This window comes from Maniola jurtina, chromosome 5 (assembly GCF_905333055.1).
Source record: "Maniola jurtina chromosome 5, ilManJurt1.1, whole genome shotgun sequence".
In the NCBI taxonomy this organism is placed as follows: Eukaryota; Metazoa; Arthropoda; class Insecta; order Lepidoptera; family Nymphalidae; genus Maniola; species Maniola jurtina.
The window spans coordinates 6,987,086-7,001,926 of record NC_060033.1 but is presented as its reverse complement, the minus strand read 5'-3'; the positions used below and the strand labels follow the sequence as shown (position 1 = coordinate 7,001,926).

The 14,841-nt window shown below is 33.0% G+C and overlaps 1 protein-coding gene across 1 annotated transcript; it reads right to left on the bottom strand.

Annotated features, from left to right (window-relative positions):
* Positions 1–1,932: 1,932 nt before the first annotated feature.
* Positions 1,933–12,376, bottom strand: LOC123865784 (odorant receptor Or2-like). The gene is made up of 5 exons (XM_045907017.1): positions 11,583–12,376; positions 4,426–4,522; positions 3,595–3,699; positions 2,692–2,847; positions 1,933–1,989 (listed from the first exon to the last, which is right to left on the bottom strand). Exons 1-5 carry the CDS (start codon positions 12,374–12,376, stop codon positions 1,933–1,935), a joined length of 1,209 nt encoding a protein of 402 aa, XP_045762973.1.
* Between the last annotated feature and the right edge of the window lie 2,465 nt (positions 12,377–14,841).

Below are 14,841 nucleotides of genomic sequence, written 5' to 3'. Positions count from 1 at the left end.
CGTTCAAACAGAATCGATTTCAAAACCCAGCCTATTGACGGCAGACTGAGAAGACTTTGAATTTGAATTTGATTTTAATAATTAATTACTAATTAAAAGAAACCCCCTTCTCTTCTGTTTTCCACGCACGTTTTAAAGTCACTGATATATAATTACTTAACATTATTTAACCAGGTAATCATAATACCAACGAAGGTTTTCTCGGACGGTTTAAATATGTATATTAATTCTACCAGCGTCATACGTCGCGGTATGAATTTTTATGACGCGTGATTATGGCCTTTACGTGGTACGATTTTTATGTGCCCCGAAGGTCATATTAAGATTGCAAAAGCGTTTATGCATGGTTGTAATTTGAAGCTAACTTTGACCTTTACAATGTGTTTAGCTTTTTTTGTGAACATTATTGAGATGAATTATTGTCTAAAATATTTTTTTAAATAATTTTATGATAGGTAGGTATTTGACCGAATGTAAGGTCACACTTTAACAGGGCTCTCTCCGTCACTCGTTTCATACAATCGTAGTTCCAATTTCATTTGAATATTAAGCAACCAAAGTCCATGACATTTTGCAGACATATTCTAGAAACTAATATCTATGTCTGTGGTTTTCCAGATTTCTGTTAAAATATTCGGTCTCAAAGTTACGCGGTCTTAAATATTTTCATACAAATCTTTGAGCCCCTGTAATTTTAAAACTACATATTTTTAGAAAAATCTAAAACACCACAGACACAGATATTAGTTTCTAGAATATGTCTGCAAAATTTCATGGACTTTGGTTGCTTAATATTCAAATGAAATTGGAACTACGATTGTATGAAACGAGTGACGGAGAGAGCCCTCTTAACACGATTATTTGTAATAGTTGAGATTCTGGAAGATAGAGTCTGTCTGATTAAGATTTCTTCTGTTATAATAAATTACTTTCCTAGTGTGGGTCAACGTCATAGAAAAAACTTAGTAAATGCAAAATCAGGAAAAAATAGATTCATTAGATGACGTTAATAAAGTAAGTTTTTTTAAATAAAGATTGTTGGTTCTCTACAAGACCTTAGCACGTAATTGGTAAATGAGGACTCAATTTAATAATAAAATGAAATCAAAGTTAAATCTTATAGGTATTAAAAGTCAATAAACTTAGTTGAACATTTCTAGGTCAAGTGAATATTCAACATTTAAATAAAATTACCTTGGATGTTTTATTTATTTGATCATAATTCAAGTACCTAATCAAAGCAGCTGAAGGACTTTCAAAGAAAATTGATTACATTTAAATCGAGAAACCAGAAGGTTTTTGAATGTTTGAACGAAACGAGGAATGGATAGGATTTTGTTTTGTCCTCGGTATCGTGTCCTTCTTTTTCTACACCTATTTTCTAAGGTTCTTGGAAGTCATTATAAATTTTTTTAAACACACACTATTCCATATAGATAACTGGATGGTGTTCGGCACTTCACCTGCCTTGATTTTGTTTTTTTTTTCAAAAATTCCTTCCTTAGATTTATTTATTTATTTATATTTATTAGGACAACCAAACATTGTTATATCTATACATACTTAAATCTATATACACACACACATAATTAAATATACAACTTAAAGAAGTTGATTTTACGGGATGCAAAATAGCTTGATAATAATATAGTCTCGTCTTTGCAAGCTGTCTATGTTCCAAATTTCGTTAAAATATATGTATGGGCTTTGTAGAATAAAATTAATAAGCTGTTCATTTATTGTATTTAACTGTAATTCCTACAATACATACAATACGTAGACCGTGAAAAAAAAATTGTTTTACAACATGGTGATGTAAAATAAAGTGGAGTTTGATTTCCGTGCTAAAGTGCTTCAAAGTATTAAAAACTGCATCATATTTACTAGTGATTTACTACTGTGCGTACGTTAGCGTTTTTTTATTCCTTAAAATTAGTTTTCTTGCGACTGACTCAACAGAGTGTAGTAACTGTAAGCTCCCTTTAGGATCTGAAACAAATATACTAAATTAGTAGGCTAATGAGCCGTGAATCGTGATAGCGGCCATCTTCTATTTGATTTAAAGATGCCCACGCACTCGAACTGAACCGCGCGGCAGTGACGTACGCGCGTCGCGGCTGGAGAGAATATCGTGCGGGGCGCTGCCGCGACGCGCAGTTCAGTTGCAGTTCAGTTCAAGTGCGTGGGCACCTTTAAAGGATTTGATTCCGGGACCTCTAACTTTACGAAGTTTTGTGCTTTTTAAGCAATTAAATATCACTTGCTTTGACTAGGAAGCAGACATTATATGTATTAAGGAAAATAATGTTTTCAAAGACGTATGAAGTCTGCCAATGCATCTGAGATGTGGTCTGCTCATTATTTATAACAGGAGACCTGTGCTGCAAAATGAGCCCAGCGATGGGTAGATCATGATGAAATTAAGCCGTCTCAGGCTTCAGATGGTATTTTTCTAAATAAATTTCATTATAAATTATAGTATTTGTCACATTGGATTAGTTATGACGTTATTATAGCTTTTAAAATACAGAACGCTAATCAAGTAAATAATTAGATAGGTTTGTAAAAATCGAATAGGATTTGTATAAGAACCAATTTAATCGACAACACAATATAATATAGGTGCATATTTATAATATACATAGTCTGATAAACAGCTCTCATAGTAGGTACAGGTAAAAATGAACTTACACTTATAAAAGTGGCTACAGTGATCTCAGTAAAAGGTCCCGCACTAAAAACGATAACCTTTTTGAATTGCTCAGTGAGTATTCTAATATCTTTCTGTTCAGATACGTCACGACTCCACCAAATGCTTTCATAGGGTCCCCGAGATAAATCTCTACTCTGAAAAGAAAATCTTATTATTTATAATGCTAGTACTTAACGGGTACGTACCTTCCACCATATTAGTATGACCTCATTAAACAAAAATCAAACTTATCGTGGTAAGTTCCCGTTACACATACTGTAATGTAAATAAAATGATAATAAACCATTAAACCTTATTATTATTCCACTTATAAACAAAGAAAAATATGTAATACCAAGACACTTTTTATTTTTCTAAAATATTTTTTTAGGCTCACAAAAATGGATTACAACCGACAAGTTTAACGGACTCCCATTTGCTTATTTTTTAAGATAAAAATAAATAAAAAAACATATTAGTACTCTACTTAATGTGTTTTAAATAATGATACCCCACCTACCCCACATGCTAGGGTAAAAAAATAATTTATCGACTCCTTTTTTATGTACTTATGAAAAATAATTTAATTGAATTTCTAATTCAATATTTGGTTTTGGGTCAATGCTCTGCACCAAATACCAAAATATCAGGCTTGAAACTCATATTTTAGTCTACGAGCTAGAAACCCGTGACACGCGGACAGACAGAGAGACGAACAGACAGACAGACAGCTGAGTGACATTATAATAGGGCTCCGTTTTACCCATTGGGTAAAACGGAGCCCTTAAAAGTAGGTATCTACTACATAGAGGTCGTTGATATCAGATGTAAAGTCTCTTAGAGAAAGATCTTACCGATTTTATAGTAGTAAAAGAGATTATATTTAAAAAGGGATCACTTACCACATAAAGCACCTCATTGCTGTGCCAGCAATACATAAAGAGTTGGGAGACTCCAAATATTAAATATTCCGCTGTAATGAACCTTTGCAATGCGCTCGTTTCAAACTGTAAGTAAAATATTTTATTTTTATGTAGATTAGCTATTCTTTATTGACATTGACCATGAAAAATTTAGTCAGGTGGAAATTATTACATATTTCAATGAAAACGAGCAATAAAACATATGCCTAACCTATTTACTTAACAAGTCATGTCCGGCGTGTATATCCTGTTTTCCCATTCATCTAAAATTGCATTCCCATGCCAAATACCCAGAGTTTTTGTCCCGAAAATTATCAGGCCTTCTTTCAATAGAAACTGCAATATACATGGGTGATATATCCTATAGGTATGTCTCCAAATTCCCCACAGTAAACGCACAAGCCCTCCATTTACCTACTGGCTTCAGCCATTTCAGTTGCGACTTGCGGCTCCCAGTCTCGATACTATCTCCCTGATATTATGAGTGAGTCCAATAATAATATAATAGAGCCCCGATAGCTCAACGGTTGAAGAGCGGACTAAATTCCGAAAGGTCGCCGGTTCAAACCCCAGCCGTTGCACTATTGTCGTACCCACTCCTGGTACAAGTTTTACGCTTAATTGGAGGGGAAAAGGGAGGTTTCTTACCATCATTTTGCTACTCTGCAGCGCAGGAATATCAATGACAAAAGACCCTTATGTGGAATTCACCATTAATTAATTATTATTCTTCTATCATACTTATTTATTATTCTAATTTCTTTGTACGTGGCAGCTGTTATGGCTACTAGTAAACTCTGGAAAACTTACTGTTATTTGGTAGGCTGTAGCGCACAACATAACTGAACATACAATCACATAAAGCAGCATAATAGGCGCAAGACAGGAATCGAATAGACGAGAATATCTAAAACCAAAAAAGTTTTTTTAAGCACCGTGAGAATTTCATGGGATACAAGTGTAAATAAAAATTTATAACACCCCCGATAAGTGAAGGTTACAGTAACTAGAAAAGAGCTTATAATTACTTTCAAACGGCTGAACCGATTTTCATTGATTATAGCTCAGAACACTCTCGATCAAGTCACCTTTCAAACAAAAAAACTAAATTAAATCGGTTCATTAGTTTAGGAGCTACGATGCCACAGACAGATACACAGATACACACGTCAAACTTATAACACCCCTCTTTTTGGATCGGGGTTAAACAAGTACCTGTACGTCCTTCCAAAAACATTGTGTGGTACATACCTGTTGAAATCGGTTGAGTAGTTGAGGAGAAAAAAAGACGTAACATAAAAAAAAATTAAAAGTAATAGATACTCTTTAAAATTTATTATATTAAAAAATGTAACATACTATAGGCATAGAAGATACTCAATATAATATGTAAAGTACAGATGTAAAAATACTACTTCTAAGAGCTTTTTGAAATCATTTAGGTAACTCGAATACCCCAACATTTTCATTAAAAAAATTAGAATTGATAAAACGATTTTTTTTACAAATGCTTTTGAATCTTCAAGTAAATCATGCCATAATATAAGGCTTACAAACTGAAAATTAATTCTAGGAAAAACCTATTATTTAGATTAGTTTTTCGAAGAAGGATTTTTTTTTAACTAAACACTATAATATCTTGAGAGATCGTGAGGGGTTAACTTTTACGCAATACTTTATTATAACCCACAGTAAAGTATATTAAACTCGTAAATGTAATGGTCGGATTATTATCAAAGCTTGGTTTATCAAATATAACGCTGGATATTGATTTAAAAAAATTTTTTTTTTTTGTGAAAACAAACCATTTTGATAAAAAAATAGCCAAGTGCAAGTCAGACTCACGCACCCAGGGTTCCGTACTAGGATATTCCTAGTAGACATTTTGTACGATAAATCAAATTCACGGTTTTCGGTTTTTTTCCTTTGCTTGTGCTATAAGACCTACCCTAAGTACCTACCTGCCAAATTTCATGATTCTAGGTCAACGGGAAGTACCCTATAGGTTTTCTTGACAGACACGACAGACGGACAGACAGACAGATAGAGAACAACGTGATAGGATCACGTTGTTGTCTGTCCGTTAAGGGTTGTAAGGGCTCCGTTTTTCCTTTTGAGGTACGGAACCCCAAAAAGGCAGAAAATATTTTAGCGTAGTAGTAAAACATTAGATATTAAAAATTAAGGAACATAATAAAAAATATCCCACTAAACGGACTTTACAATGTCTGTTAACTTTATTGTGGTAAGTACTTATAGTCAGTGTACTTATATTATTCACTAAAGAACTAAGGCATTTAATAAAAACTGCTTAGGTACTTAAAAAAAAATTACAATCACACACGTTGTAGCGCTTAGTAGTCTTACAATATAATCTTTTCAAAGACGTACTGATTCTTTTAATGGATGGATCTCTCTTTTAATCAGCAATCGGCGTTATTATACTATTTCAATTTCTGAATGTAACAAGCATAGTGTAAAATGATACTAACATACTGTTAAACCACTGAATACTAAAAAAACAAGAGCATTTTCAGTACACGACTTTAAAACAATAAAGGTATTCCAAACCACTTTAACACACACCCTAGTAAAGCAACGGTGAAAAAGCATTGACGTACAGCAGTATTCAAAGGCCGTAGAGACAAAGGCATTGGTCAAAGCTGCAAAAAAAAAATATTTTCACAGAGATACATCGTCAAAGTTGAATTTTAGATATACTGGACCTTATCTGATCCAACTTAATTGATTTTTATTGCCAAATAATGAAGGTTCAATTATTTTTAAGACCACCAGAAAATATACTAAGTGTCTTTTTAGTGTTTGCTACATAAACTCCCAAAGATGCATCAAAATCAAAATTTCTGTAGCAAAACATGATGTTTTTCAGTATTTTCACATTTTCTCACATTTATATCTACTTAATTAACCACTTGAATTTTTTTTTAAATAATTCCGAATTAACAACTTTTTTTTTACATGAGTTAAAATATGGATGGTATTGTATAAGGATAAATAAATATGTATTAAACTACTCCATGGAATTTTTCCACAGCAAATTATTATTATTGTTTGTTTAATCATATTCCATCACTGAGTATCAAAGGGAGCGCGCAATGCCTTCGTCATTACCTCTACGTCCCTAAGGACGTATTCCATCATCAAAAATTGGCTACTTTATTATTTTGTTATTATTTTATAGATTTTTAACCGACTTCAAAAAAAAGAGGAGGTTCTCAATTCGTCGGAATCTTTTTTTTATGTATGTTACCTGATTACTCAAAGACCGGACAGATTTGATTTTTTTTTTTGTTTGTACGGGAATGCTTTGCAGGTCCCATATTTTCGTGAAGAACTGATGAATATCTTCGGAGATGGAGAACAGAACTCCTCAATGGATAAGAGCAAATTGCTCACGATCAGTGTAATAGCTTAGTAAGCAGTAGGGGTTTAACTGGGCATAGCATAATATAGTACAGTGGGCCACTAAAAATTGTGAAATAAAAATTTTTCGAAAGAAAAATAAAACCGACTTCAAAAACCACAAATACTAAAAAGTAAAAATAACTACACGTGTAATGTATGTATGAAGTCGGGCGAGCTTCACACTTGGATTTCTAGTTTTTTTTATATTATGCTCGCTCGACTTCATACATACATTACACGTGTAGAAACAAAAATTTTTTTTACTTTTTAGTGTTTGTGGTTTTTGAAGTCGGTTTTACTTTTCTTTTGAATTTTTTTATTGTTTACCGTTCTCAGAATCTACCACACTATTCATAGTTTTTAGGGGTTATTTCCTCAAAAGGAAAAAGGAACCCTTATAGGATCACTTTGTTGTCTGTAGGTACTCTGTCCGTCTGTCGTGTCTGTCAAGAAAACCTATAGGGTACTTTCCATTGACCTAGAATCATGTTTAGCAGGTCGGTTGGCCGTATATTATCACAAGTAAAGGAAAAAAACCGAAAACCGTGAATTTGTGGTTACATCACAAAAAAAATTAAAATGTGTTTACGAAAAAATTGTTAGGTACATAATCTTGAACGGAATGAGTACGGAACCCTTCTGAGCGAGTCCGACTCGCACTTGGCCGCTTTTTATCTTTTTAGGGGTCATGCACCAAATCAACAACTTCCTGAAAGGCCGGCAACGCATTGGCGGTTCCTCTGGTACTGTAAAATGATTATGGGCGCACATCAGCTGATCCGCCTGCTCATTTGCTCGCTATTTCTATTTTCTATCTGTCCATTAGTTACAGTCATTTTAAAAAACAACTTCTATAATTATAAAGTTGGCACTGTTATAAAAATTTGTTACCTGTGTTTGAACGCAATTTGAATCAACTGTATGGGATTTGAAACAGCTCCTTTAATATTTTTTTTTTAAACCTACATTTTTTCATATTCTTTCAACATTAACCAGATATTTTATATTATTTCCATATTTAAACAAGCGCAGTGCACCAAGTTTATGGATACAATTTTACAATGTTTTTTTTGGTAAATATCTTCAAATACTTACTTAATTAGATCATTATGGCGTTTATGACATTTCTGCAAATTAACCTTAGCTTCTCTTTTAGTTCTTGGATTTGCCCGAGTTCCAAACAAATATTTCGTGTCTCTTCTTAACAATTCTATTTCACCTTTGCAAAAACTTATTATTGTAATAGCATTAGTATCAAAAGATGCTATCCAGCCTCCTGAGTAGATTAATCCAAATAATTGATATGTAATTTTGATGGAAAATCCTAACAGGTTCTTTTCACCAAATGGCAACCAAGAACTTAAAACTTGTACATTATACTTATTAGACGTGTTGCTTTCATGTAAAAAAATTATACTGCATCGAATTGTTGATTGGAGGATAATTATTATCATAGTAGAATAGACGAGAAACCGATACAAATAAGTGATGGTTCTGCAATGTTTAGTATACTGTCTAATGATATCTCTCGCTTTTCTGTCTTGTGCTTTCCGTCTCTCGAAGTCTTCTTCGGAAACGTATTTCATGATTCTTTTCCAATCGTCTTGCCAAACTAAAAACGATAACACTTTGCTCACATTGACAGTACTGACCATTGTGTACCTCATATTCTCTAAAAGTTGATTTAAATCAGATCTGATAATGTTTAAAAAAACGTCAATATATTCTGTAAAAATGAAGATAAACATCAATATGTTCAATGTCATATAAATATTTTTCTTTAGTTTTTTTTTTGGTAACCATAAACCCCAAAATTTAAGCCATTTTACATTAGGGCCTAGTAACGGTGTTTCTGGATCTTCTAGGTTGCTTAGAATTTTTCGTAATTTCCAGCTCATTGTGGGTCGTACAATATAAGGTGATGCTTACAATATGAGAAATGGTAAAATTTTCGTTTATTATACGAATAGGGCTTACCTAATTTCTATCGATTGTCTAATACTTTATAAAAGGGAAGCTTTTACTAATTTTATGTCCTGACTGCATGATTATTTTTCGAGTACATATTTTTAATTTTGTACATTTATTTTCAAGCCTAATTTGAGCAGACCGATTGATTTAAGAATGGACACCGATAGATTGTAAATAACAAACTTCAAGCTTGAAGCGTAAACTTAGATTCTGTTGAAGTGAAAAAAGTCGTCTTTTACACAATATTATTTGTTTTTAAAACTTTATTTTATTATGTTACTATTAATAAATTATCACGAAATAATTATAAAATCGAATATCATTCCAATTTCTTAGTCAATTCGTTTATTTAAACTTCCTACAGCAAACTTTATACAAACATCGAAAGTGGTGTCACATCCCTTAAGAAATAATAAATTATTGTGCAATTACGAGTATTATCGCCGTCTTAGAAATCAAGTAAAGATGTTATGAAAATGAATATATTATAAGCCTTTATAATTATATAAGTAAGGCTTTTTGTAATTATTATAATTATACTGTAGACTGTTGTATTTTTAATTTATTCAGATTTTATATTTTAAACTTTAGATTTCAGTAATTATAAAACATTACATAGATACCTACTCAATATATAATATTGTATTTAATTTTCAGTTTGTTAAAGCACAGATTTGCAACTAAGCTCTATTTCAAGAAGGGATCTTAGGGAATTATCTGAAAAGCTGATGTGTGTCGGACAAAAGTGTGTGATCAAAGAGAGCGTGTTTTTGTTACTTCCCATTATCTTAGCGGATTATCTGTTTTTTTTTTGTTCCCAGAACGTATCTACTCATAAATGGCTCTCGATGCTGAGAGGTATTGGTAAATAATATAACAGTACGAAAGACTGCTCTTTATTTTACTTTGCCGTAAGAGAAAAATAAAAATCGACTATGTGCAAGGCAGATTCGCCCACTGAAGGTTCTGTAGCTTGGAAAGAACTTGAATAGTTCTTAAAGCCCCTTTTGCAATTCTAATATCTAATATTTTTTTGTTATCTTTCATTTGTATGTAGACAGGCATCATTTAAAACAGTTCCAAAGAAGATTATTTTAATACTTATTGAAATAAACAGGTGTGACATACGGACAGATTTAGTCTCACAGTCCCAGTATAAGAGTTAATTTTTCATCAATTTCGTACGGAATACTATAAAGCACCAGCGTTATTTTATTATCTAAATGCAGCATGAATTTATTTTATTACTATTTAGTATATTATTATAATATGAGCCCATTTTGAAAGTATTGTTATTCAGGAAACCACAAAATTAGTTATTTATTACATAGATTCAACTATACTAAATCAATTTAAATTGTATCGAGTTATTTATTACATTGAAATATTAATTTAATTAGTTAAAGGTTAAAACCGTGATTTCCATGAAAATGTTTTACCACCTACCAAAATACTATTGAACGGAAATCAATGACAAATTCATTCTAAATATGTTTGGTTCGTCGCGCTTAGATCTATAATAATTTTTAATTAAAACTATAAACTGCCTAAACACTATGTATCACATACAATTTCCATTGTTTTTTAAAAATCAATCATGTTTTTCTCAGTGACTTCCTAGCTAGGGTTCCAAAGAAAGATTTCGGATCTAAGATATTTGTGTAACTATTATTGTGTAGCACTTGTATTAACCATTTTATAAATCTAGTACCTGGGACCTATTCCACGTATTTATGCACCTTACTCACAACCTGCACGGGGATGCTGGAAGAAATCTCTGTTTAGAGATAAGCATTTCCTTTGTACATAGATTAATTTATCATAACTTTGTAACTACAATTTTGGTACATGAAAAATAAATATAAATATAAATATCCTTAAAATTGCGCATGGGCATCTTCTAGTAAAAACATAAGCACGAAATCCTGAACGAATTTAAGAGTCAATTTAACTTGCACTTTAATGAAAGTATACATTAAAGTCCGTAACATTCCTTTGACCAAGTTTACTAGTGTAGATGTGAGCGAAAGTTAGTTAACATAAAGTTTATTTGACTATTTATACATATTAGCGATGAAACGTTCAAATTAAAGAGGTGAGAGATGGGCATGTTCTATTAAGAGCTCGTTCACACAGGCTGCGTAAGCGTTGCGTAATCGTAGACGTAGCGCGTACCATTGCGTTGTAGTGTATGAAACATGGCATACCGCTTGCGTGGTGTGAACGTTTACGTAGACTTAATGCGTGCAGTTACGTCTATGGGTTCACGCACGTCACTACGCACGTGTCACGTGTACGTGCTGCATACGCAATTGGTGTGAATCGGCCTATGTCTACAACTTTCACCCACGCAATGGAATTTCTCGTAGTTTTCTTACATAAGTTTTCAAGTTTACCTACTCGAAATTCAGAGGTTATAGCATACACTATATATGTATATGGGTTATAGTGAAACTTTTCAAGTTAATAAAATGTAGCATTTACATTCAAGTTAATCTGTCATTTTAATTTTTCTTAAAAATTTAAAAATGTAAAAGTACGAGAATTTTAAATGTAAGAAATTCACTTACTTGACCAACTCTACGTGTCTTTTGTGACACTTTTTCATTCTTGTTTTGGCTTCTTCATAACTGACAGCCACATTTTCCGTACCAAAAATGTAACTACAATCCACCCTCAAACATTCCAACTCTCCTCTAAAGAAAACCATAATAACTATAGCGTTAGTATCAAATGATGTGATCCATCCGCCTCCATAGATAGCAGCATAGCTTTGATATAGAGAAGCCAAAATGTAACCTGGTATAACGTTTTTATTGAATGGAACCCAAGAACTTACAACTTGAGTATAGGTTTCGGTGCCGTTTTTTACGTTCTGTCTATAGATTTCGGAGGAGAAGTACTTGTACATCGGTTGAGTGATCACGATAACGACAGTTGTGTACATAAGAATCCAATAGTAGTACGTGATTTTCCTACTGTACTTAGTGTATTTTTCTATGATTGCTTCCTTGTCAATATTTCGGGTTTCTCTTTGTACTTTGTCGGCTTCGTTAACGTAATTGATAATACTCTTCCAATGATTCTGCCAAAGGAGGAAGCTTGTAACTTTACCTACACTGACTGTTGCTAACAAGGTGATTTTCAAATTCGTCAGAAGTAGATTCATGTTGTCTTTCACGAATACAATTTCGGCATATTCTGTGGCAGTGAAAACGATCACTGATATATGAAATCCTATGTACATCCACTTTTTTGACCAAATCTCAGGCAATAGTAATCCCCAAAACTTCAAAGCTTTTATGTTTGGACTTAGCAATGGGAACTCCGGATCTTCGAGTTTGCTCAAAATTTGGTTTAGCATTTTTAGAATGTTTTCTAGGTGACGATATCAACGCTAATGATTTGTCTTATTTTCTATACTTATTTAAGTAAACCTAAGGTCCGAAGCACACGCTCAATACTTTTAATATCGGCCATCGGCAATTTGATCACTTTTGGGTAGCTTCAATTCTGCATTTATACGTTCAGAAACAAGATGCAGCACGTCACATGTCATATGGCGCGAGTTTTTATATTCTACTAGATGATGCTCGCGACTTCGTTCGTGTAGATTTAGGTTTTTCAAAAGCCCATGGGAACTCTTTGATTTTCCGGGATAAAAAGTAGGTCTATCTCCATTCCAAATTTCAGCCAAAACTGACCAGTAGTTTTTTCGTTAAAAAGTAACAAACATACACACACACACATACATACTCACGCACATATATACACACAATCATTCGCCTCTATGATATTAGTGTGAACGTGATACAACCTATGAGAGCATGAGATAATACGCATGACTTCTCTTCATGCTTGCGCAAGTCCTTGTAGAGCATGCTGAAAGCACCTTTTGCTGGTAGTTGTTGTTTGCGACAGCAAAATAAATAAACAATAGCGTCACGATCTCTTCGACATTCATTTTCAAACTGTTTTTTTTGTTACGTACTTATATAATATTATGGGCCTGTATTTATGCCTACGAGTAGTAAAAAACGCGTGTAGCCTGTCTGTGCGCTACGGGCCGCCCTAGTGGGTTATGGAGCGAGAATTGCAGAACACCGACATCTGCGTGTTTTATTACCGTGATCGACATAGCACCTACTCATAAGTCGCCAAAACGCAATAAAGTATTGACTACTAGCGACCCGCCCCGGCTTCACACGGGTAGACACTACCACGAAAAATCCTATCTATTTTCCGGGATAAAATATAGCCTATACGGATTCGGAAGAATCCCTCTAAGTAATGGTAAAAGAAATTTTGAAATCGGTTCAGTAGTTTTTGAGCCTATTCAATACAAACATACAAAAATACAAAGGTTTCCTCTTTATAATATTAGTATAGATTGACGCAACCGCAAAATCGTTGAGTGCGTACATGCTAAAAGTAAAGTTGCGTGTGCTGTGAACCTTATAAGATGAATATAGGAGGTGTAGGTATAATTAGATGTAATATTATCGCCGCGGTCGTGTAATTTTTTAATAACTCTATTATTATCGCTAGTGATGTACAACTAGCTTTAGTTTGTTTAATCGACAAACAGCAACCTTGTGCGAATGCAATGCATTATCATACCTACTTAAGAGGATCGATCGAGGAGGATAAATATCCAAATTTTTGACCTGAAATCTTTCTTGAGTATTTTTTTCTAATATAACTGAACTAAAATACTAAAAAATTAAACGTAGGGACGAGTCTTGATTAAAGGTAGGTATACTAAATCAAATAGGAAAAATTTACAACTAGACTATCCTATTAAGTCACGAGGGCACAAAACATCTGATTGTTTTCTTTAAAAACCGTTTGCGCAATTAATGCACCTAGTTGTAGTGAGTGCTTAGGTTAATTCCTAGTACCTATTTTTTTTAAGACTAGGGCCCAATATCATTATAAGTGGTTGAAATGGAAAGTACTAGTAGTAAGTAGTACCTAAATGAAGGCCATTCATTTAGCCACAGCTCTTAAACTACTACACCATGTATCAAGCTCTCTTTTGGTGAGTGCTTTTCGACGTCGAAGCTCTATAAATAAGTTTATCAATATGAAATTATAACTCCACTGCCATTTTTAATAATTCAAATATTGCAATCATTACATTAGGCATGCACCAAGATAATGAATAGTTAAAATGGCGATCGTGTGAAACTAAAACTATAACTACAAAGGTTATGAAATAGAAAATACAAGTTTGTTTATAATAATTCTTGCTTTTAGCTAAGGATTAGAAGTTTTTTACGAGCATGACTACATGGAATCCTTAATAATTTAACTACAATGGATGGCTACGTCTAAGTGCGGAAAAGAAAACAGGAAGAAAGAAAAATGCGTCTTCTGAGCTGACTCCTGAAAATCTTTTGACCACTTTTTTCTTTGTATCGATATAAGTTGGTCAACGCTAAGTAAAACCAACAAAATTCACATATCTACTTAATATAAAGAATGATACTGTAATAGCAAGGTTAGGGTGTAAGTTATGATAAAGCAGATAATTATATGTTACTTAGCTATACTCCTCAGTTTCAACATAAAATTAAGCTTATAATTTGGGTTTGGCACAACGAATAAGTATTCTAAAAGTTAATCTATGGTGGTAACAATAATGATGATAATGATAAATCGTACTTTCCGAAAATATATCAACCTAGATGGACTTGAAATACCTAGGTTTAAGGTTTAAAGAATTTATTTCTCAGAAGAACAATGTTCACTTATATGAGAATAGTTCTAAATATAAATATAGAAAAAAACATAATTTTTAAAGGTACGGTGAATTTATACAATAAT

Bases quoted from the DNA above. Each gene is read 5' to 3' on its own strand.
- LOC123865784 (XM_045907017.1), bottom strand. From the start codon at position 12,376: ATGCTAAACCAAATTTTGAGCAAACTCGAAGATCCGGAGTTCCCATTG. The intron at 4,523-11,582 runs GTAAGTGAATTT...TTTTGGTTTTAG, and splicing joins AGACACGTAGAGTTGGTCAA to ATATTCTCGTCTATTCGATT. The intron at 1,990-2,691 runs GTAAGTTCATTT...TATTTGTTTCAG, and splicing joins CTGTAGCCACTTTTATAAGT to ATCCTAAAGGGAGCTTACAG.